At 41.0% G+C, this 24,246-nt stretch overlaps 1 protein-coding gene across 3 annotated transcripts; it reads left to right on the top strand.

Moving 5' to 3' along the window:
• The first annotated feature begins 1,058 nt into the window (after positions 1-1,058).
• wdr31 (WD repeat domain 31) lies at positions 1,059-23,943 on the top strand. 3 transcript variants are annotated; one of them, XR_013300257.1, is made up of 12 exons: positions 1,060-1,365; positions 3,990-4,052; positions 8,792-8,927; positions 9,071-9,145; positions 9,220-9,364; positions 10,043-10,143; positions 10,219-10,286; positions 13,220-13,361; positions 13,547-13,715; positions 16,828-16,995; positions 23,149-23,207; positions 23,636-23,943. XR_013300257.1 is itself a non-coding variant. In XM_077600472.1 (11 exons), the coding sequence occupies exons 2-10, from the start codon at positions 4,006-4,008 to the stop codon at positions 16,992-16,994; spliced, it is 1,050 nt and encodes a 349-aa protein (XP_077456598.1). In that variant the 5' UTR covers positions 1,060-1,365; positions 3,990-4,005; the 3' UTR covers position 16,995; positions 23,556-23,943. The 3 variants fall into 3 exon arrangements, 2 of the variants coding, with proteins under 2 accessions (XP_077456599.1, XP_077456598.1); XM_077600472.1 differs by lacking the exon at positions 23,149-23,207 and having other exon boundaries at positions 23,556-23,943; XM_077600473.1 differs by lacking the exons at positions 16,828-16,995; positions 23,149-23,207 and having other exon boundaries at positions 1,059-1,365; positions 23,556-23,943.
• The last annotated feature ends 303 nt before the right edge of the window (positions 23,944-24,246 follow it).

Raw genomic sequence — 24,246 nt, 5'->3', positions numbered from 1 at the left:
GGGTCAAATCCATCCTAAAACAGCATTTAATGATTAAATACAAATACTGGAGCTCTTTGGACATTAGAACCGAGCCCAGGGAAGTGAATTCCTCGGTAAAATGTCGCGATGATATCGCGATTGAGGCAAAAAAACGTCTATAGACGTCCATTCGCCAAACGGCTCAAAATGCTCTCAAATTCGGTCAAATCCAGCCGAAAACCACGTTTAATGATTAAATAAAATTACTGGAGCTCTTTGGACATTAGAACCGAGCCCAGGGAAGTGAATTCCTCGGTAAAATGTCGCGATGATGTCGCGATGGAGGCAAAAAAACGTCCATATACGTCCATTCGCCAAACGGCTCAAAATGCCCTCAAATTCGGTCAAATCCAGCTGAAAACAGCACTTAATGATTAAATACAAATACTAGTATTTGTATTTAATCATTAAACTAACAAATACTAGTATTTGTATTTAATCATTAAACGCTGTTTGAACGAACTTTAGTTCATTCGGCGACCTGTCCGTCTGTCAAACGTCCGTCGGCGAAACGTCTTTAGGCGAATCATCCGGTCACGACATCATCATTGCTCGCTATGGGCACACCAGTATCACACCTGCCACAAGCAGGTGCATGTCAATGTTCCCTCTAATTTTTCATGTAAAACATGCTGTAAAACACGAAAAACATGAGTGGACAGAGCTACTGCCACTGGCTGCCGTTTAAACGGCGCCATCATGGGGAAAGGGGTAAAAAAATTAAAAAAATAAAAATAAATAAAATCGATTTTTTTTTTTTACTGCACGCCATATGATTGCTGCTGCGCAGAGAAGACGAGAGTAGTGCACAATTGCGCACGCGCGCAGCTTAGAGGGAACATTGCCCAGGACCCCAGAGCTGTGAGGCCGACGCGCTACCCACTTGCGTCACCGGGCCGCCTTGAGACATTCTATAAACTTTTTTATATATACCTCAGAAAAAAATCCGCGATGTAGTGAAGCCGCGAAGTGAAGAAGGATCACAGTATACTTTTTCTCAAGGGGCGGGGCTGTTGCCACGACGACCTGCTCTTGATCACATGTCCCGCCCCTCTTTTGCCTAGCTACGGAGAAAGCGTCGCTCTCTCCCTCTCTGTCTCCACCTTTTTTTTCAGAAAACTACCAGGTATCACTTCCTACCAGTCAGAGTGGGTTTTTTTAATACATTTTTTTTACAATGTCAACAGTACAATGGCAGCTTTTGTGGAACGACATTGTGCTGTTCGGGCAAAGACTCGACTTGGTTTTAATGCCGTCAGAGCGACCAATGTGACTGTGAAAGATTAGTTAACATGCTAGGCGGCTAAGTGGTCGGAGGGTACTACTCCTGGACTGGACTGTCAGGTAAACACTAAAGTCTACTATTTTTTTCTAAACCATTTCCCTTTCTTAAACCTAATATTTCATTTTTTCTCTCGTTATCAGCATGGTAATTTGTGGGCATCTGGTGTTTTCTAATTCTTTGCGACGGTAATAGGATTTATTTGCTTAAGAAGCTATGTACGTACTAAGATTTGAGCGCAAGTGGTGGCTGAGTGTCTGACGTGACGGCTACTTTAACGTCACCAATGAATACAAAACAGGGAAAATATTTCTCATTTCACGAGCATAAATCTTTCCCATCTCGTTCTGCAATTATGTAAAACTTCTGTCCGACTCTTGTATATAAAATAACAAAAAAGAAACAAACGTTTTTTTTTCCATGGAATAATCTATTGAATAATTGCTTGCTAAATTTCCCTTTGGCCAAAAAACTTTTCAGCAATTTTTCAGCATCTCCAATAAATATGTAAGTCTCTCATCTGATTTTCTGAACTGCTTTATCCTCACTAGGGTCGCGGGGGGAGGGGGGATGTGCTGTAGCCAATCCCAGCAGACTTCGGGCCAGAGGCGGGGGACACCCTGAATTGGTGGCCAGCCAATTGCAGGGCACAAGGAGACAAACAACCACCCACACTCACTCATACCAAGGGGCAATTTAGAGTGTCCAATCAACCTACCATGCATGATTTTGGAATGTGAGAGGAAACCGGAGTACCCGGAGAAAACCCTCACAGGACCGGGGAGAACATGCAAACTCTATACAGGTGGACCGACCTGGATTTGAACCCAGAAACCCCACTGTGAGGCCACTGCACTAACCTCTCACCGGGCCACCTTTAAATATGTAAGTACGTAAATAAACGAGTAAATGAATAAATAATCACAAATCAAAGCCAACTCCTAGTAGTAAGCAGTTTATCTACCAGTGTACAAGTAGACCGACTGGTTATCAATTATTTAAAAAAAATGCTTGAAGGTCTTTCCGATTGTTTATGCAAGTATAAAATAGCCTCACTGGCCTTTTTTGATTATTATTTTTTATTTGGAATAGCATACTCTTTACAATAACAGGTACTTTTTTGAGTTTTTTAATTCATTGGCTGCCATTGACAATGATAAACAGCCAAACCCTTTTGAAGTTGCAGGGCTAACAGCGAATCAACAAGTGTCAGCCACTCTAATTTTAAACTGATTGTATGTTTAGTAGTAAACGTAAATTCATAGCAGAAGAATAAAAAGATCTACATGACTGTGCGTCTATCGTCAGTTGCACCAAAAGAGTTAATATTAACTATCTTAATAACAATTACTTAAAAACAATGAATATTCTCATTTTACTTAATAAAAAAAAAAATAAAAAAACAAGAACAAAGTTTCCAGGTGTCAAAAGCAGATTTTTTAGGGGTAATTAATCAAAATGAGTTATTTGCAAACATCTGTTTTGCATTGACAAACAATCATATAACTAAATGAGTATATCTACTCATTTCCATTGTATTCATCATTCAATTTATTTCAGTGTATAGTAGGTTGGTTTCAATGCACATTTATAGCTAAAATGTTTTTTGATATATGAGCTCATTAGTTGACCAATCATGGCAGCCTGGTTGCTTGAGTCGTTAGAACTTTGGCCACACAGATCTGGGGTCCTGGGTTCAAACCTGTGTGGAGTTTGCATGTTCTCATTGGGCCTGCGTGGGTTTTCTCCGGGTCCTGCGGTTTTCACCCACATTCCAAAACCATGCATGGTAGGCTGAATGGACACTCTAAATTGCTCCTAGGTATGAGCGCGAGAGAAAATGGTTGTCCGTCTCCTCGTGCCCTGCGATTGGCTGGCCACCGGTTCAGGGTGTCCCCCGCCTCTGGCCCGAAGTCAGCTGGGATAGGCTCCAGCACCCCCCACGACCATCGTGAGCATAAAGTGGTTCAGAAAATGAATGAATGAATGAATAGGTGACCAATCACAAAACAGAACTCAGTAATCAGTAATCCCTCGATCATCGCGGTTAATGTAGACCAGACAGGGCCGCGATAAACGAACAAGGTAGGGTCACCCGTATTTAAAAAAAAAAAATATATATATATATATATATATATATATATATAATATATATATATATATTATATATATATATATAACATATATATATATATATATATATATATATATATATATATATATATATATATATTATATATATATATATATATATATATATATATACATATACACATATATATATATATATTATATATATATACATACATATATATGCATATACGGAGGACAGGGCAGTGGCTTCCGCTTGCGAGTTTCAGCGTGGATTTTCACATTTTTATGAACTTAAAAATCAATAAAAAAAATTTTTACTTCAGTGCTGAGTCCTAGTAGCAAGCAAAGGACAGGGGATTTTCAGCTTAGATTTTCACATTTTATAAACTTAAAAAAAATGCTTCAGTGCTGAGTTCTATGTTTTCCGCCATTTTCCTGGTAGCAAAAAAAAAAAATTAAAAAAAAATCCCCCAGAAGAAAATTAGCGATTTAGTGAAGCCGTGAAAGTTGAAGCCGCGATATATGAGGAATTACTATAATCAACTATCAAATAATAATTTGTCGTAGCCTTACAGCCCATACTTTTTTCCAGATTTCTTGAAGCAAACATGGGCAAGGTCCAGAGCAGGTTTCGTAAACGGTCCGAGCTCTACAGGTAAGATGTCCTCTATCTATACAGGATGAGCCACCAATGGCCTAGTTTGAGTTCATTGAGTGACGAGCCTTCACTATGTTGTTGTTTTTATGAAGTTAAAACAAAGTAACAAGCAATCACCAGGTGCAGTGGAAGCAAGGACCAAGAAAATTTTAAATGAACATTCAGCAAGGGCATGCACTCGGATTTAACAGTCCTGTGACTCCTAATACAAAAGCTAAAGTATGTTTTGAAGATTGACACAAACTTAGAAATTGTGTCTGAACATTCACTTGGATAATCTGTGAATTTGGACTTTGAGGATTTAAGCTTTTTTCTCTGTAAAATGCAACATTACACTTGAAAAAGGCGGCTCGGTGCCGAGTGGTTAACGCAGGGGTGGACATACTATTTCACAAAGGGCCGCAGTGGGTGCCGATTTTCATTCCAACCCATAGAAAGGGTACCTTTTCACCAATCTGGTGTCCTACAAATGCAATCAGTGGATTGCAGTCAGGTGCTTCTTGTTTTCTGCAGAAATCTCATTGGTTAAACTGTCTGTGCTGGATTGGTTGGAGCAAAAACCTGCACCCACAGCGGCCCCCAAGGACCGGTTTGCCCATCCCTGGGTTAGCGCGTCATCCTTAGATTAGATTCAACTTTATTCATCCTGTATTTGGGTAATTCACTTTGTTGCAGTAGCAACAAGGTGAAAACGGACTATACATATACATATATATATATATATATATATATATATATATATATATATATAATGTCTTTTCCCGGGAAAAATCACCCCCCTGGCCTGGTTGTAATGTCTCAAAAGCTCCAGTATTTGTATTCAATCAATATATGCTGCTAGGAAGTGGATTTTATCCCATTTTAGTGCAATTTTTGCCGTTTCGCGTATGGACGTATCGACCTTCATTGCTGTCTTTTTCCCGGGGAAATGATACTCCGGGCCCGGTTCTGATGTCTAAAAAGCGCCAATATTTGTATTTAATCAATAAATGCTGTTTTTGGCTGGATTTGACCCCATTTTCGGGCAATGTTTGCCCGTACGCCATTGACGTTCATCGCTGTCTTTTCCCGGGAAAATCACCCCGCTGGCTTGGTTTTAACCCCATTTTTGTGCATTGATTTATTGATTGTTTTCTGTGTCGCAGCTCTAGCTGCAGAAGAGGTTTTATAGCCATAAAATAGTTTTTGAGGGTTGGATTGATACGTTGAAGACGCTACCAGAAAATGCACGGACCGCCACTGATATCTGTATCTATATCTATCTATCTATTTATATATTTATATATATATATATATATATATATATTTATATATATATATATATATATATATATATATATATATATATATATATATATATATATACCATACCTGTCAACCTCTGCCGATAACTGCCCTTATAAATGATTATGATTCCCCTTACAAACCCCCAAAAAACCTTACAAACACCGTATGAGTGTTTGTAAGGTTTTTTGGGGGTTTGTAAGGGGAATCATAATCATTTATAAGGGCAGTTATCGGCAGAGGTTGACAGGTATGATATACACACATACATATACAGTGATTTTCTTTTACAGGGCTCTCTAATCTTTTCAAGTAGGATAACTTGCACAATTGGTGGTTGACACATACATACATACAGTGGGGCAAATAAGTACTTAGTCAACCACCAATTGTGCAAGTTATCCTACTTGAAAGGATTAGAGAGGCCTGTAATTGTCAACATGGGTAAACCTCAACCATGAGAGACAGAATGTGAAAAAAAACAGAAAATCACATTGTTTGATTTTTATAGAATTTATTTGCAAATCATGGTGGAGAATAAGATTGTGGTCAATACCAAAAGTTCATCTCAATACTTTGTTATGTACCTTTTGTTGGCAATAACGGAGGCCAAACGTTTTCTGTAACTCTTCACAAGCTTTTCACACACTGTTGCTGGTATTTTGGCCCATTCCTCCATGCAGATCTCCTCTAGAGCATTGATGTTTTGGAGCTGTCGTTGTGCAACACAGACTTTCAACTCCTTCCACAGATTTTCTGTGGGGCTGAGATCTGGAGACTGGCTAGGCCACCCCAGGACCTTGAAATGCTTCTTACAAAGCCACTCCTTTGTTGCCCTGGCTGTGTGTTTGGGATCATTGTCATGCTGAAAGACTCAGCCACATCTCATCTTCAATGTCCTTGCTGATGGAAGGAGATTTTCACTCAGAATCTCTCGATACATTCATTCTTTCCTTTACACAGATCAGTCGTCCTGGTCCCTTTGCAGAAAAACAGCCCCCATGCTTCACAGTGGGTATGGTGTTCTTCGGATGCAATTCAGTATTCTTTCTCCTCCAAACACGGGAACCTGTGTTTCTATCAAAAAATTCTATTTTGGTTTCATCTGACCATAACACATTCTCCCAGTCCTCTTCTGGATCATCCAAATGCACTCTAGCGAACCGCAGACGGGCCTGGATGTGTACTGGCTTCAACAGGGGGACATGTCTGGCAGTGCAGGATTTGAGTCCCTGGCGGCACATTTTGTTACTGATAGTAGCCTTTGTTACTGTGGTCCCAGCTCTATGTAGGTCATTCACCAGGTCCCCCCGTGTGGTTCTGGGATTATTGCTCACGTTCTTGTTATCATTTTGACGCCACTGGGTGAGATCTTGGCCATAGTGGAGTTTGTAGTGTGACAGACTGAGGTTGTGGACGGGTGAAAACAATTAAACTGGCCTCGAAAGCAGCTGTGGGGGAAAGTGTCCTCGTGCTTACTTGGTCCCAACATAAAGCACAAATTAATTTATAGCTTTATTACCTATTAAAATGCTTAATGAACATATAGAAACATCCCAGAATAAACCCAACAGTTTCCCACCACCCTCTTTTTGGGATGTGGGAAGAAACCGCATTGTCAATATATGAAAACAAGGACCAAGTGACGTAATCCCCCAAAATGTAAATACATTTCCTGTGTCGTTACTTTATTTTGAAATTATCATGGTAGCGTTGCGTCCTGCTTGACAATCTCCCTATACAGTGGTACATCTACATACGAGCTTAATTCGTTCCGGGACTGAGCTCGTATGTCGATCTTGTAACTCGAACGAACGTTTCCCATTGAAATGAACAAAAAACAAATTAATTTGTTCCAACCCTCTGAAAAAACACCAAAAACAGGAAATTGGATTGGAAAAAATCTTTTATTTCTTCTAATTTGCCATCTATTAACAAAGTAGCACATAACTAATGGTTTAATAGTAATAAAATATTTTTGCACGGCAACACGCTCGTTTAATAACATAAACAAATTTAAATGAACTTGTATTACGATGCAGACACACTCAAAAATAAGTTTAATCTAACATTACACTAAACTTAATTCTAATTTTGTATTTAAGTTTGATACCGGCCAGGTTGGCTTTATTTGCCCCGCCTCCAACCTGCTTTCTCTATCGATGTGCTGTTTGCTTTTGTATTCCCTTCAAAATACTATTCCGAAAATGTCCTCACAATAGGATAACGCAAGACCACTTGCCAACGAGAAGTAATATATACTACTCCTCGTAACAGTGATCGCTCCGCCAATCGCGCTGAGTGACGGGAAAAAAACACTGTAAAAAATGCAACGCTCTGCCCAGTGCTCATAGATATCTGTTATACACGAAAGAGATGCGGCAAAAAAAGACAGTGTGCTACAATGATAAACAGCCTCTCATGTCATGGCCACCTGGCTTTCTCGCATCTCGAAATTTTTCTCGTATCTAGAGCTAATTATTTGCTCGAAATGTTCCTCGTATCTGGAGCTAATTATTTGCTCGAAATATTCCTCGTACCTCGAGCATCTCGTAGGTAGAGCTGCTCATATGTAGAGGTACCACTGTACTCCGCTGGCCTCCATTGGCTCCCAACAACAACTTTCTGTTTGTTTTTTGTAGTTAAAGCAACTTTGTTCTTTATTTAAAATTAGTCTTGCAAATGAAATAAACTGGACCCTCTTATCCACCCATGACTAATTTTCATTCATTTTCAGCATCGCTTATTCTCACAACGGTTGCGGGGTGCTGGAGCGTATGCCCGCTAATTATGGGCACCAGGCAGGAGACCCCCTGAATTGGTGGCTAGCCAATGGCAGGGCACAAGGAGACGGACAAACATTCATGCTCACACTCATACCTAGGAGCAATTTAGAGTGTCCAGTCTCCCTGCATGTTTTTTGGATGTGGGAGGAAACCAGAGTACTTGGAGAAAACCCACGCAAGCCCGGGGAGAACATGCAAACTCTGTACACTGGGGACCGACCTGGGATCGAACCCACGACGCCGACACACTAACCACTCGGCCGTCGAGCCGCCCTCATGACCAATACTGCAAGTTGTATTTAATGCTAAGTTTTTTTAAAATTCATAATTGGAAGTTCTTTAGATGTGTATTTATGTGCATGTGTTTGTGGGTTGTTGCCTAATGTTAGCTTCTTCCTTTCACTTTTGCACGTTTGTTATTCATTTTAATACATTAATAAATAATGTTCTCTCATTTTTGTGTGTTTCTCCTATCATTCATCCAAAATTGGTTTAGTCGTTTTTTTGCAGACCGTTGAAAGAATTAGAGAATTTACATATAAAATTACTCCTTTTTTACGAGAAATCCAAGTTGACAAGTTCTATAACCAATTAATTTCGTTAGTAGAGGTACCACTGTACATTGAATAAATGCTGAAATCTTGAAATGAATTTTGTCATGTTCAGAGCTTCGGAGCCTGAAAAGCCAGCCTCCAGCATATCGGATAGTCATGTGGTTCAGTATGAACCGGCCCATCGTGGCTCCATCAACACAGTCACCAACCTCAGTGCTGATCTTTGTGTTTCTGGAGGCACTGACCAGGTATATGACTCCATTGTTAACTCATTGACGGCAATAAACAAACGATCTGTTTGGAGCAGTCCAAATGGTTCAGACGTCAAAACACCGCCAGTGGCAACTTAATATGATAATGCACTGTCAGCCAAAGTCTTTTCACTATATAGGCGGTGGTGGTGTCTGACTGGAAACAAGGCCAGATGTTTCAGTCTTTCCAGGGTCACAACAGAGAAGTTACCAAGGTAACATCCAAAGCGAGTCGGTCGGCTGAAAGTACGTATTTGATTTTGATATCAAAGTGTTTTTTTTAATTTAGGTGGCGTGTTATCCGAGAAGCACGTGGATCTTCAGTGCCTCGCGGGACAAGACAGTCCTCATGTGGGACCTAAATCAGGGTGACGAGGCCATTCAGGAGTTCTGCGGGCACCAGTTAGTGGTCAATGGACTTGCCGTCAGTCCTGGTACAAACATGCAAGTAGAATAATAGAATAAAATGGGGAAACAATTCTATTTTCAAGACTGACAGTTGTTTGTGGCTAATTTTTCACTCACACACACAAACACAAACACACACACACACACATATATACACACACACTAATAAATACACTTCTTGATAATTGTACTTGTTTTGTACTGTTTTTTGCATAGGCACAAAAACGTAGTATGGTAATAATAGGGGTCATCCTACTTCGCGGTTTTTCAATTATCGCTGCCATGTCTGGCTACATTCTACAATTATCCACAAAAATTTAGGGATTCGTGTATATAACACATGTTGTTACAAAGTCTTAGGTTGATTATGGGGTTACAGGTAAGCAGGTAACCTGCGGAGAAAAAAATGACGTTAGAAAAAAACAGATTATACTTTGCGAATTAACAGACCCAATTTAGTTTTAAAAATATAATAGAGGAATTATTTTTCAACTTTTATAGAACAGCAAATTTGCATTTTTTTAAAAAAATCTTTACATCAAGCTCTCTTTTGAAGTAAATATGGACCATTAAATGACAAAAAAAATACAAAAAGGTTATTAATAGATCTTATTGCCTGCTTTAAGAGTAATTTAAGATTGTAGCCAAGCTTTCTTGTGTACCTATTAATTGTTGTTATATGCCACTTAACTGACACACTGTAGATGGGCGCAAACTATGCACGGGCTCCCGCGACAACTGCATGTGTCTGTGGGACATTGAATCAGCAAAATGTGAGCAAAGACACAACATTTCCAGAAATCTGGTGAGGACAATGAGCTCCATTATGATCCGTTGTTGGTGGCCATGATGGATGGCTTTTAACGCTCCATCTACACAGGTGACTCATGTGTGCTGGGTGCCAGGCAGCTCGGCTGTTGTCCAGACGTCAGAGGACAAAACCATACGGTACAGACAGGTTTCACTACTGTAACTATTCAAAGCAGCCACTCTTGTTGGAGATTGAGTTAGATTCACATGCCAGGCGAAATTGCAGCATGCTAGACAGTCGAGCCTCGGTTTTCGAATGTTCCAGACCTCCTACAAATCGGAGTTCAAACCAAATGTCGCAATTTTTTTTGCTTCTGATTTTGAACAAAAACTTGAACGCCCTCAACAAAAGCCGTAAAAAAATTACGCGTGCGGCCCGACCAACTGATGCACGCCGGGCTTTGTATTGTGCATAATGCATCCTCTGTATGCAGACCAGGTGTTTTGTTGGGGTTTTGTGGTTTGGGTGTGTTCCCTTGTGTGTCCTGCCCATGTAAATTACCCATTATTTTACCTGCTGTGTCTTTCCTGATCAACATCCCTCATCTAACCCAGGTGTTTCTAATTGTCTTGTCAACCCCTGTCGGTGTATTGTTTCTGTTTGGTGTGTGTCACGTTGGTGTGCTTACTTCCTTAGTGTTTTGCCCCAGTAAGTTAGTTTCGTTGTTGGTCGTGGAATGTGGAACGTAGATGGAGGACCCAAACGTATGGGAAGTAGGCAATGGACGAGAAATGGAGTGCTGTAACAAAACTTGACTTACTTAAGGCAGGAGTCTTAGAAAATAAGGACTTAGACATCAAATAACAATCAAACCTGACGTGAAAGACATGGGGTAACAGGGAACTTGGCATGGTACAAACAAAGCAGACAATCTGACAAAGATTAACAAGCACACAGGGTTTAAATAGACAGACAAGGGCTCATTATCAATGACGAGCACCTGGTCACAAGAGGAAGGGAAGCCCGGAGGGACACAAGAGGTAAAAAGCACACTAACAGGACCACAGGGAAAAAGGTATAACAAAACCAACCAACACCCCAATTAACCTTAACAATTGTGTTGCCTCTTTTTACCAGATTTTTGTATTTAAGACTTTATTTTGTGAAGCACTTTGACATTAAATTTTACGTTAGTGCACATACCTGTGCCCGCTTGATTAAGTTTGTCTCCAACTCCGCTTCACTCACTCCGAGACTTATAACAGTCAGCTACATTTACTGACAGTTTTTTCTTCATAATGAGGACTTTATTAACCCCCAATCATTGCTCCAAAGAAGGCAAGTGGAAATAGTAAGGCTGCTAGTGCTGAAAAAAAAGAAGTTTTGGATTGGATTGGATTGGATAACTTTATTCATCCCGTATTCGGGAAATTTCGTTGTCACAGTAGCAAGAGGGTGAGGATGCAGGAATAGGAAAGGCATTTTAGACATAAGTAGGTAATAAGTAAGATATATATATACATACACGTGTACATACACCTATACATATACATACACACATACACATATATTAGCACATATGTACATACATACACATAAATGCACATGCATGCATACGGTAGGTCTTAACACTCAGCTTTTTTTTGTTAAAGAGCCTGACAGCTGATGGGAGGAGGGATCTGTGGAAGCGCTCCTTCCTGCAATGAGGGTGCTCATGCAGGGGGTGGGAGGTGCTGTCCATGATGGACATCATCCTGGTCAGCATTCTCCGCTCTCCCACTTCCTCCACCGAGTCCAAAGGACAGCCCAGAACAGAGCTGGCCCTCCTGACCAGCCTATTCAGCCTGTTCCTGTCCCTCTCCGTGCTCCCGCACGTTTTTTAAATAAATTAAAAAAAAAAAAAAAAAAAAAAAAAATTTAAATTAAATTTTGCGTAAAACTGTTGAAACAAATCTTCAAAAAGTCTATTTTTTAGGCTTGGAACACATTATTTATTTTTCCAATAATTGTAATGTGAAAAATTGATTCAGATTTTGAAGAAATCAATTCTTGAACGGATTGTTGAGAACTGTGTTACCACTGTATTATTTAGGCTTCAGCTGTGTAATCAGTGCCAATGCTACCATGATTAATCTACTTATCAGTGATACGGTTTGTATCTTGATTCACAGGTCAGGATTCGATCCGATCCGATCCAATCCACATCCAGCCTACATTTAAGAATATTACGATTTTTGTATATCACTTCAAAAAAAATATCCAAATGTACATATATGTATATTTTTTGAAATTTAGTTTTGAAACCTCATTCAGCACTAAAGTTAACATGATTTAGTTTTATGTTCTAATAACATATGCCCTTCATTATAACATTTCTCAGTTTTTAGTGTTGACTTGCTTCAGTAAAAAACAGCTTTTGGCCAAACCTACTTCGATGCAGGATTCTGGGTTTGAAAAAAAAAATCATAAAAGATCTATAGAACTCAATAACAAACAGTTATTCAAGAAAAAAAGGGAAGTTTAAACATTAGCTTGAGCATATAGAGCTTATACAAACCACCACCTGGCCGTGATAATTTAAAAAACGCAAGGTAGGATCACCCCTCTTAACTTCACTTTTTGGGTCGCTCTTATCATATTTCGCTTTTTCTTGGGCTCGATCGATGCCTTAGATCAGGAGTGCTCATACTTTCTTTCAAGATACTAATAGGTTTGTAAAGGCGTGAAAAGGTTAAAGTGGTATTGGGTGGAAATATATGAAAAATATGGATAAAATAGTAATAATATAAGTTTAGCAAGAATGCTGATTGCGTAAAAATTAAAGCATACACGAAAATAACTGGACAGATAATCAGCGACGAAAAAAAATCATTAAAAAAAAATCTCATGCTATAGAAAATATAAGAAAAAAATCATGGCACGGGTAGTTGATAAATCATTTACAGACACGACCTAAAATTGTCAAAATGCTTTTTAGAGACTTATTTCAATATCATTTTCACACACATGAAAAAACGGAATATTATTTAAAAAATATATTTTAAATAAAAAAGATAACCTAAGATTGTCCAAGCCATCTTTTTCTGGCCAATTTATTATTTATTTTAAAAATTGTGGATTTTTTTCACAGGATTTGGGACAGCCGTGCATGGCAGGTGACCAACACGTTTCCAGCCAAGCAATATATTCAGACCCACTGTGATGTTTCTGACAATGGAAACTACCTGGTTTCCAGCAGCAATGGTTTTGGTGGCCAAGGGTGTGAGGCCACGGTGAGATTCATCTTGATTTACTTTGAACAGACTAAAATGGCTGCCCAATAATTTTCCATTCATTTATTGTATTTGTGAGCATTTTACAAGAATCAATTTGGAAAAGTACAAGCTTTGATAGGAAATATTCTAAGACTAAACGTCTAATTACAAGGTGTATGTCCTGATATTTTATAATTTTTCAGCTGTGGGACCTCCGTCAGCCGGGCTGCAAGGTGGTTGAGTACCGCGGTCACATGCAGACCACTGCGTGTTCCGTCTTCTTGCCCTCTCTGCCAAGTGGAAGTAGCGCCTCTCTGGTGGCCACGTCCTCTCACGACAGCTCAGTCAAAGTGTGGGACCAGAACTCGGCAGGTATGTTGAGAAGTGTCTGTCTAAGACAGGGGTCTACAGAGTCTTCCACAAAGGGACGCAGTGGTGCAGAATTTCATCTTTTCAACAATTTGGTGTCTTACAACTGTAATCAATTGATTGCAGTCAGGTACTGCTTGCTTTAGCAGAAACCTCCTTGGTCAAACCAGGGGTCGGCAACCCAAAATGTTAAAAAAGCGCATATTGGACGAAAATAAAAATAAAAAAACATGTCTGGAGCCACATGAAAATTAAAAGTCTCATATAAGCCTTATAATGAAAGCAACACATGCTGTATGTATGTATCTATATATTAACCTACTATCAAAATGAAAAAGTTTGCTACAAATAGCATTCATGATTAAATGTTTATTTTCCTTGCAGTGCATTCTGTAGAGAATGATGCACCACATGACTGTTCTGTTGTACGATGCCGCCTCAAGTTTAACTTCATTACAATATTAATGAATTATGTTTCATTGCTTCGATTATGTTAAACACAATAAGGACATCTGATTTTTTTTGGAGGATACGACAAAACCACGACACAATGGAATGTGCACATAGTGCCCCTTCACCATCTGCGAACAGTTTTCCACACTTTATTAATTCCCAAGTTGCAACAAAAAAAAACTCAGCTGCAAATGTAGCATGCTTCGCCTGAAAATGTCTTTCCACAGGACATGTTTTTTGTTATTTTCAAACTTCTCACTACAAAGTGAACAGTCAGGCAAACCACACGTATTGGCAATGAATAAGTAAATGATTTGGTTCAAGAAACGTTGAATCCTCTGTTTTCCTCAGTTATTTTTCTCTTTTCCCCTTGGGATCCATGGCCCATCACACCGTTGCCGGTTTATTTACAACGAGCTGCCTAGCATCCCGCGCTGCTGATAAAATCGTGTGTCGCAGGCTATGACGCAAATCTGCGTTGACAGAAATGTTGAAATTCAATATTTATTCTACACATTCTTACAACACTGGAAAACGTTAAGAATCTTTGTGTTTGTCCTACTACAGAAACGATATTAAAAATATATATGTATTTTTCTGCCCCATTTTCAAACATTTTTGAAAAAACTCCAGGGAGCCACTAGGGCAGCGCTAAAGTGCCGCATGCGGATCCAGAATCTATGGTTGCCGGTCCCCGGGTTAATCTATCTGTGGTGGATTGGTTGGTACAAAAACCAGGACCCACAGTGGCCGTTAATGACCACTTTGGAGACCCCTGGCCTAAATGCTGTGTTAAGACTGGGCCTCGCCTTGTCACGGGACAACGCACCGCTAGTGCTGCGCCCGTTGCAAAATGCTGTTTCCAGTTCACAACGATCTTTACGTTGTCAAAAGTTGAGGTATCCTGAACAACTTTGGGTTCCTCTAATATAGAAATCAGTAAATTAACAACAATCTCGCAATTTTGCAACTTTCTTTCTATTTGTGCCCTTCGTGGTGAAGCTTTAAATCTTATTATATACTATAGTACTTGTATAATGACAATAAAAAGCATTCACTTCAATTAATCTTGGAATATGATGAGTTTTTCCGGTAAGATCACAATTTAATACTTGACTCTCATAATATTGCTAATTCAGTCTCGTAATATTTTAACTATTGTTGTGGTCCCATTTTTTTCTTTTGATCTTTTGTTGACTGACTGTTGAGGAAGTTTTCGGCTCTGGCAACTCGTGTCATGCGAGAAAACATGATGGGTGCTTCTGTTAGGATTGGTTAGGTTTCGTTTTTCATTTTTTCCTGTGTGCGCGCATGTTTGCTTTTCGCCTCGTGTGACCCTCCTGGCTTCCCTTTGCCTCTTGTTGGCCACCTGGAATTCCGATTTTTGTCTATTTAAACCCCACATGGTTGTTTTGTCATTGTCAGATCGCTTTGTTTCCACGTTTGCTCGCTTCCCCAGGTTTCCCACGTCAGGTTTGATTTTGTTGTTTGACGCCAAGTCCTTGTTATTTTCTAACCGCCCTGCCTAAGGAATTAAAGTTTTGTTTGAGCACTCCATCCTCGCCTGCTTCCCCACCGAAGCAGGCATAAAGACAGCTTTACTGGTGAGGGTGTCTCTTTATTGCAATTCACCCTGACATAGCGAAGGCACGAGGGAGTAGTGTAGGCAGGCCGGGGAGGCAGATGCGAGGGTCGAGAGCTAAGATGTCCGTGGGAAAGGTCCAAGACAGAGATACGAGATCCATGAGGCGAGAAACGTGGCCGTGGTCGTAATCGTGGTTGGGATCGTACTTGTGGTCCTAGGGCAAAAACAAGAGGTCGAAGATCAGAGAAGGCAAAAGCAAGGAGGTAACACGAGAGGGTACTTCACAGTGAACTGATAAAGACGATCCAGCACCGTGGTTCAGCTCTGGGTGGTTTAAATAGCTTCGTGGCTGTGATGAGACGCACCTGCTGCTGCTTTGCCCATTAGGTGCTCGACGTGTAATTGGATGACAGGATAAGGAAATGCATTTACTTTTGAGGGCATCTTGTAACTTGGGCCTTTTTCGCATCTCAAGTCACTCTTTTGCACATAAAAATTTCGTACCTAGAGGCATTCGTAAGTAGAGGTATGACTGTACATACATATATAAATATTATTATTAAATCTATTTAATCAATTCAACGTGCGATATCGCGGGCGGGGCAAGGCCTAGCTGCTCAAACTGGCCACATCGTGCTGTGCCTGAACTGACACGTATCGCTGGTCGCAAGGACGCCTGTCGCTCATTCACGTGCCATTACATTGATTTTGGATGAGAACACAACGTGGGACAAGAAAAAACGTTGCTTGGGACGTCGCTAAAACCTGATTTGTAGCTAGCCCTATTCATAATCCTCAAAGATGAGGTAGCTATTGGTGTATAATGGAAACTAGCTTCCACTAAAAGTTGGCTAGGTCTTTGCTGTGACCATGGCCAGATGCGCCCCCATCTTGCAAGCCGCTGACTGATACAATTGGGTATGACAATGCATTCACTAATTGCTTCTCATTGACAGCGATTGAGCATCCTTTTGAAAATGGGATGTTTATTAGTAATAAATGAATTTAAATGATTGAATAATTGCTGCCAGCCACCCTGATTCAAATGAACATTTAGTCCTTTTTTCACCCTTATAGTCTGTTTAGCCACGTTGTCGCTAGATGGTGCCGGTCCGCTGGTGTCTTTGGCGGCAGGCGACCCTTCCAATATGCTGTGTGCCAGCTTCAACAGTGGACTCCATCACATTCAGCTTCTCCAAGCATCAGGTGGAGAGATGGATTTTAGAGTGCTGGCACGCTTCTAAGGTATAATTCATTCATTCATTGATTTTCTGAACCGCTTTATCCTCACTAGGGTCGTGGGGGGTGCTGGAGCCTATCCCAGCTGACTTCGGGCCAAAGGCGGGGGACACCCTGTATCGGTGGCCAGCCGATCGCAGGGCACAAGCAGACGGACAACCATTCGCACTCACACCCATACCTAAGGGCAATTTAGAGTGTCCAATGAGCCATGCATGTCTTTGGAATGTGGGAGGAAACCGGAGTACCCGGAGAAAACCCACGCAGGCCCAGGGAGAACATGAAAACTCCACACAGGTGGACCGACCTGGATTTAAACCCACGGCCCCAGAGCTGGGAAGCCGATGTGCTAATCACTCAAGCCAGTGGGCGGCCCTTTTAAGGTATAATAGTCTGGATAAATTTGGCCTATTTAAGTTGCAGTATTATTAAGCTGTCTGTTACTGTTTATGACATTTTCATAATATTACAACTTTATCTTTGTAATTATGACTTAAATCTTGCAATTATTGCAACTTTATTCTCACAAAATCATTATTGGGAGGGTACCCGGACGTTTCGTCGACGGACACTTGGTCGACAGACACTTCGTTCACGGACGTTTGGTCGAACGGACGTTTGGTCGCCGGACAGTTCGTCGAACAGACATTTCGTCAATGGACAATTCGTCGCCGGACATTTCGTCGAACGGACAATTCGTCGCCAGATTCGCTCACTCTCAAAATTATAATAATGAGAAAGAGAGGGAGTTTACTGTTGAAAGCGATCAACCAGGTAATCTCTCGCTCTCAAAATTATCATCATGAGAGAGAGAGTTTTTAATTGCATTGACAATGTCAGCATTAATATCTAAATATCTAATATCAAAATTATCAATAAGTTGCGCATCATTGGCGTTGTGTGTACATGTTTTTCAATTCGTCCTATAGACAAACTTGCCTCTTTTATACTATTATTGTCCCAAATTAAACACATTATCAATAAGTTGCGTATTATTGGCGTTGTGTGTACGGTTTTCAATTCGTCCTATAGACAAACTTGCCTCTTTTATACTATTATTGTCCCAAATTAAACACGAATTGAAAAACATGTACACACAATGCCAATAATACGCAACTTATTGATAATTTGATGTTAGATATTTAGATATTAATGCTCTGACATTGTCAATGCAATTACAAACTCTCTCTCATGATTATAATTTTGAGAGCGAGAGATTACCTGGTTGATCGCTTTCAACAGTAAACTCTGTCTCTCTCTCTCTCATGATTATAATTTTGAGAGCGAGCGAATCCGGCGAAGAATTGTCCGTTTGACGGAATGTCCGGCGACGAATCCGGCGACAAATTGTCCGTCGACGAAATGTCTGTTCGACGAAATGTCTGTTCGACGAACTGTCCGGCGACCAAATGTCCGGGGACGAAGTGTCCGTCGACCAAGTGTCCTTCGACGAAACGTCCGGTCACATATTGGGAGTCCTCGGAACTATGATATCCTCGATTTACGACATTTAGTCCCCAGCACCAAAGTTTCTGCCTTGGAGCATATTACTTGTCTGTGTTTGTGGGCCGGAAGTCTTTTACATTCTTCGCCTTCTAGGGTTAGGCAAAACAATAGCAATATCAACCGAAACGAAAAATAACATCATAAAGGGAACGGAGAAAGGACTTCAGTCCAATTTTAAATCGTTGTACAAAATCCTCACTCAATGCCAAATGCAGTTTTGTGGTCACCAACGCAAACTATGGGAAGCAGGCGGGGGACACCCTGAATTGGTGGCCAGGCAATCGCAGGGTACATGGAGACAAACAACCATTCACACTCACACATGGGGACAATTTAGAGCAGGGGTGGGCAATTAATTCCACAAAGGGCCGCAGTGGTTGCAGGTTTTTGTTCCAACCCATAAGAACAGGTGTGGGCAATTATTTTATTCTCGGGGGCCACATGAAAAACAGAAAATATTGTGGAGGGCCGGACCAAAACATGTCAAAACGTCCCGTGCATTGACCACGTTGCTGCCATCTCCTCCGTTACCTTAGAAGTCTGTTATCCCTCGGAAAAAATATGAGTAACTGGGCTATCTTTGACATCGCAGCTCTCGTCCAATGCCAAGGAGAAAAAGTCAAAACTTGGCACTTTATGTTGCAACTGAAGCTCCAGGTTCCCCACAATGTCTTCAATCTTTCTTGTCACGGTCCGCCTTTTTTCAGTGCATATTAGTGCTGCAGAGTCCACCCAGCACTCTTTGACAAATTCCACTTCGGAGAATGGCTTACTGTTTTACTGATTGGATTGCAGTCAAGTTCTTCTTGTTTCAGCATAAATCTAATTGGTTAAACTGTCTGTGTTGGATCGGTTGGAACAAAAACCTGCACCCACAACAGCCCTCGAGGACCGGATTGCCCACCTCTGATTTAGAGGGTTCAATCAGCCTACAATGCATGTTTTCGGGATGTGGGAGGAAACAGGAGTGCACCGAGAAAACCCCACAGGCAATGTTCCCTCTAATTTTTTGTTGGTCTGAGCAGAAAGACAACCTCCCTGAGCGCACTGAGTACCAGTGTGAGCGACATCATCGGTACTCGGATGATTCGCCTAAAGACGTTTCGCCGACGGACGTTTGACAGACGGGCAGGTCGCCGAATGGACGTTCCGCCGAACGTTCATTCGGCCGAACGGAGGTTTTGCCGAAACGGGATTCGCGCGCTCGCCCCGCCCCCAGATCGTGTGTGTACAAGTTTTTCAACTTCGGCCCGCGGGCCATATACGGCCCGTTAGGATTTTTAATCCGGCACGCCGCCGGTGTTGTCCAAATTATAGTAAAAATCAATGTTAGTCTACCATCAATGGCAGTCCGGGAATAAGCACTCTTGGGCAGGCAGATGTAGCAGAACCGAGCCGTAAAATGACAGCAATCGGGTCAAATTCATCCTAAAACAGCATTTAATGATTAAATACAAATACTGGATGATATCGCGATGGAGGCAAAAAAACGTCTATAGACGTCCATTCGCCAAATGGCTCAAAATGCTCTCAAATTCGGTCAAATCCAGCTGAAAATAGCGTTTAATGATCAAATAAAAATACTGGAGCTCTTTGGACATTAGAACCGAGCCCAGGGAAGTGAATTCCTCGGTAAAATGTCGCGATGGAGGCAAAAAAACGTCCATATACGTCCATTCGCCAAACGGCTCAAAATGCTCTCAAATTCGGTCAAATCCAGCTGAAAACAGCGTTTAATGATTAAATACAAATACTAGTATTTGTATTTAATCATTAAACTAACAAATACTAGTACGACCTGTCCGTCTGTCAAACGTCCGTCGGCGAAACGTCTTTAGGCGAATCATCCGGTCACGACATCATCATTGCTCGCTATGGGCACACCAGTATCACACCTGCCACAAGCAGGTGCATGTCAATGTTCCCTCTAATTTTTCATGTAAAACATGCTGTAAAACACGAAAAACATGAGTGGACAGAACTACTGCCACTGGCTGCTGCTTAAACGGCGCCATCATGGGGGAAGGGGTAAAAAAAAAAAAAAATCGTTTTTTTTTTTTTTTACTGCGCGCCATATGATTGCTGCTGCGCAGGGAAGACGAGAGTAGTGCGCAATTGCGCACGCGGGCAGCTTAGAGGGAACATTGCCCGCAGGTTTGCTGCTTGAACACTCTAAATCAGGGGTCCCCAAACTTTTTCTTGTGAGGGCCACATAACTTTTCCCTTCTCTGATGGGGGGCCGGTGTCAGTTTGTAACAGAAAAAGCCATGGAACATTAACTTTCTGTTGTGCCATGCACAATCTTCTCCCTTTGCTCTGAAGTTTATGCACGACACCACAACCGTCATTACAGAATCCCACGTCAACATTTTGCAGCACAGTGCTTGGTGGTGAATTTGGCAGTGGACTCGTAGCGGGGCGGTGAGACCCCTTTTTTCCAACTCCCGGTTCATGCGTCCCATTATTAGACCGCGAGTTTCGGCCACCATGCCCCAGGAGCCCCGTCAGTCGTGATGCTAGCTAGCTTTGACCAGTCCAGGTCCAACTTCTCCATGGTTTGGCACACTTTGTCAAAAATATCCTCTCCCGTTGTAGTCCCTTTGAGACTTTGGAGGGCTGCCAGATCCTCGCAAATCTCAAAGTTTGCGCTAACTCCACGAATAAAAATGAGCAGTTGCGCTGTGTCTTGCACGTCCGTGCTTTCATCCAGTGCTAATGAAAAAAAGTCAAATTATTTCGTCTTCTGCTGCAGCTGGGCATATACATTACTCCCGATTTCTTCAACGCGTCTGGTCATTGTACTCACCGACAGACTTACGGCATTAAATGCATCTTTCTTCTCGGGACACACCTCCACGACAGTATCCATACATTTCTTAACAAACTCTCCGTCAGTGAAAGGCTTACCGCTGCTTGCTATCAATTTAGCAACCCAAAAGCTGGCCCGAACGGATGCCTGGTTCTGCTGAGATAATAGTCCACTTTTTCGCTTTGAGAGTTTGTCTGCTCGTATTTGGCCTTGCAATCTATCGTACTTGTCTTTGTGACGGGATTCATAGTGTCGGCAAAGATTGTATTCTTTGAATACCGCCACCGTCTCTTGACAAATGAGACAAACAGCCTTTTCTTTGCATTGAACAAAAAAATAATCGTTTGTCCACTCCAGGTTAAATATCCTGCATTCTGAATCATTTTTTCTGTCACCTAACTTTTTCGCCATTATTCCGTTCTCAAACAGGTTGCAGTTTTAATATGCTTGAATAGTCCGCGATGGTCCCAGGGCTCCGCCCTCACCTGCGATCGTCCAGATGTCTCGGTAACACTGCTCGTGCATGCAACGGTGGACGTGCCCGCATGCATCAAAGGGAAACACTCTCCCTGCGCGTGTCACCAAAGAAGCAATGCGAAGCCCCGCTTCACTGGCATGATTTGTGGGCTCAGCAGGGGTGCAATGAACCAAACACGAGATTAAAATGTCCCAGTCTTCAAGGCCAAATAGGAAAAAAAATCCGATAGCGTCTCTGGTATTGTTCAGAGGGCCGGTCCAAATGTGCCAGCGGGCCGCATCCCCCCCCCCCCCCCCCCCCCCAAAAAAAAAAAATTCTGATAGCGTCTCTGGTATTGTTCAGAGGGCCGGTCCAAATGTGCCGGCGGGCCGTATCCGGCCCGCGGGCCGTAGTTTGGTGACCCCTACTCTAAATTGTACTTAGTTATGAGTGACAGTCTGAATGGCTGGCAACCAGTTAAGGTTGTCCCCTGCCTATTGCCAATAGTTGGCTGGGATAGGCTTCAGCGCCCTTGCGACCATTGTGCGGAAAAGTGGACTGAAAAATGAATGAATCAGGCTATTTTTCTTTCTTTTTTGTTTTATTACTATTACTCCATCGTATGTATTGACCTTTATGTGTCATAAATTATATTTTCTGGAGTACCGTTTTTCTTGCATATAAGCTGTCTCCTTAAAATTGCCATAAAATCATTAAATTTGACAATTTTTTGCGTATTAGCCGACCCCTGATTTACAAATTTCACCTCCATATTCATGGTTTTAATATGGACTACACATCTTTTACTTTGAAAGGTACATTTTAAGAAAAATTATTGCACATATTTCTGAGATACTGTATGAATCCAAAGGATCGTCTGCTGGATTGCACATTCTGAAAGGGTGTTACTTGCATGTGGACAAATTCAAAAAGGAAATCATTATCAGAGGGGGGAATGGAAAAGCAATGTATTCATGCACATGCGGATTTTCAGAAAAATAATATTGCCACAAAAAACAAATATGGATACATACAGAAAAAAATCAGTTTTATACTAATTATTTCAGTAATGGTTGTTTTCTTACTGCAAAACAGAAAATAACCAACAAATCGTAAATGTTAATTTGCTGAAATCTACTGGTGAAAAAGAGTATAGCAACACTGTAAGTCTTGTGCCCATATAAGCCGTACCCTTCAGTCATCATTTTATTTAGTTACAAATACGGCTTATACGTGAGAAAATACGGTACTTATATTTGAACAGGCTGAAAGTCAGTCAGAATCACTGATCAGATTTAAAAAAAAAGTCCATAACTCAAATTAGTTTTTGTAGATTTCTTGAAATATTAAGCCTACTTTTTTCATGAATACCCTTTTACCCTTTTAGGATCACTTTGAATTTGAGCCTACAGGCCCCAAAACACCCTGGAGGCCATTAGGGTAGACCAGGGGTCGGTAACCTTTTTGACGGAGAGAGCCATAAACAATTCATATTTTCTAATGTTATTTCTTGAGAGCCATTCTCAGAATTGAAAAGTAAAATTACATGAAAATGTGTGATCTTTTTGTCCTTTCACCACTTTTAAGTATACTAAAAGTCTGAATTCCTTTGACAACATTCTCATGATGTTGCTAATAAATCAGTATCAATGATATCATGCATGCAGAAGAGTAATAAAAAACAAAATTATGATTAAAGTGGTGGTAGAGGTAGTGTCAATGCCACAATGATGCTCCTATTAGTATGTTCGGGACTCAGCTCTCTCACATTGATTTTCATATTTTATCTCACAGGTTAGTGGAGAGCCATATGCACCCATGGAAAGAGCCACATATGGCTCCCGAGCCGTAGGTTCCCTACCCCTGGGGTAGACGTTGACCTTGAAACAACGAGTGTGAAAAACTACACTGCCAGTGGACCATTTTTGTGGATTTTTTTGTAGACACGTGAATACTTTTTAAATGCTTTGTCATTGCACTGAACCCAAATAGATTTTTTTTTGTAGAATGTGACCTCAATACTTTACAATTGCTGTCTTTTTTAAAAATATGAACATGTTTTTAAAGTGAAGCTCCAGAACATCCTATGCATTTTTTAATAGAAATGTATTGTTACAATAGCACATTTAGAATGTAAAGGCTATTGCGAATGAAAAATAAAGCTGCTGTCATTATTCTTTTATACTTAATTGTTATTTCTTCTTTTTGACCTTGTATCTACAATGCTGTGTGGTCGTTTTCTGTTTTGGAGGGTTTTTGGAAGACAGACTGAGACATACTGAGACTTAGGGTCGGTTCTCACAACAGCGTGGCTTTATGGTAAGAGCGACAACTTCTCGATATACAACTACTGTTTATAAATCCCTATACAGCAGGCAAAAGTGGGTGTTATTTGAATATCAGTGGGTGTGTTTCATTTTGGAAGGAAATGTACAGTGATACCTTGACATACGAGTGCCCCGACTTAGAAGCAATTTCAGATACG

The sequence above is a fragment of the Stigmatopora argus genome, chromosome 5 (genome assembly GCF_051989625.1).
Source record: "Stigmatopora argus isolate UIUO_Sarg chromosome 5, RoL_Sarg_1.0, whole genome shotgun sequence".
NCBI lineage: Eukaryota > Metazoa > Chordata > Actinopteri > Syngnathiformes > Syngnathidae > Stigmatopora > Stigmatopora argus.
Note: the sequence above shows the minus strand (reverse complement) of the source record. Positions and strands in the feature narration are given on the sequence as shown.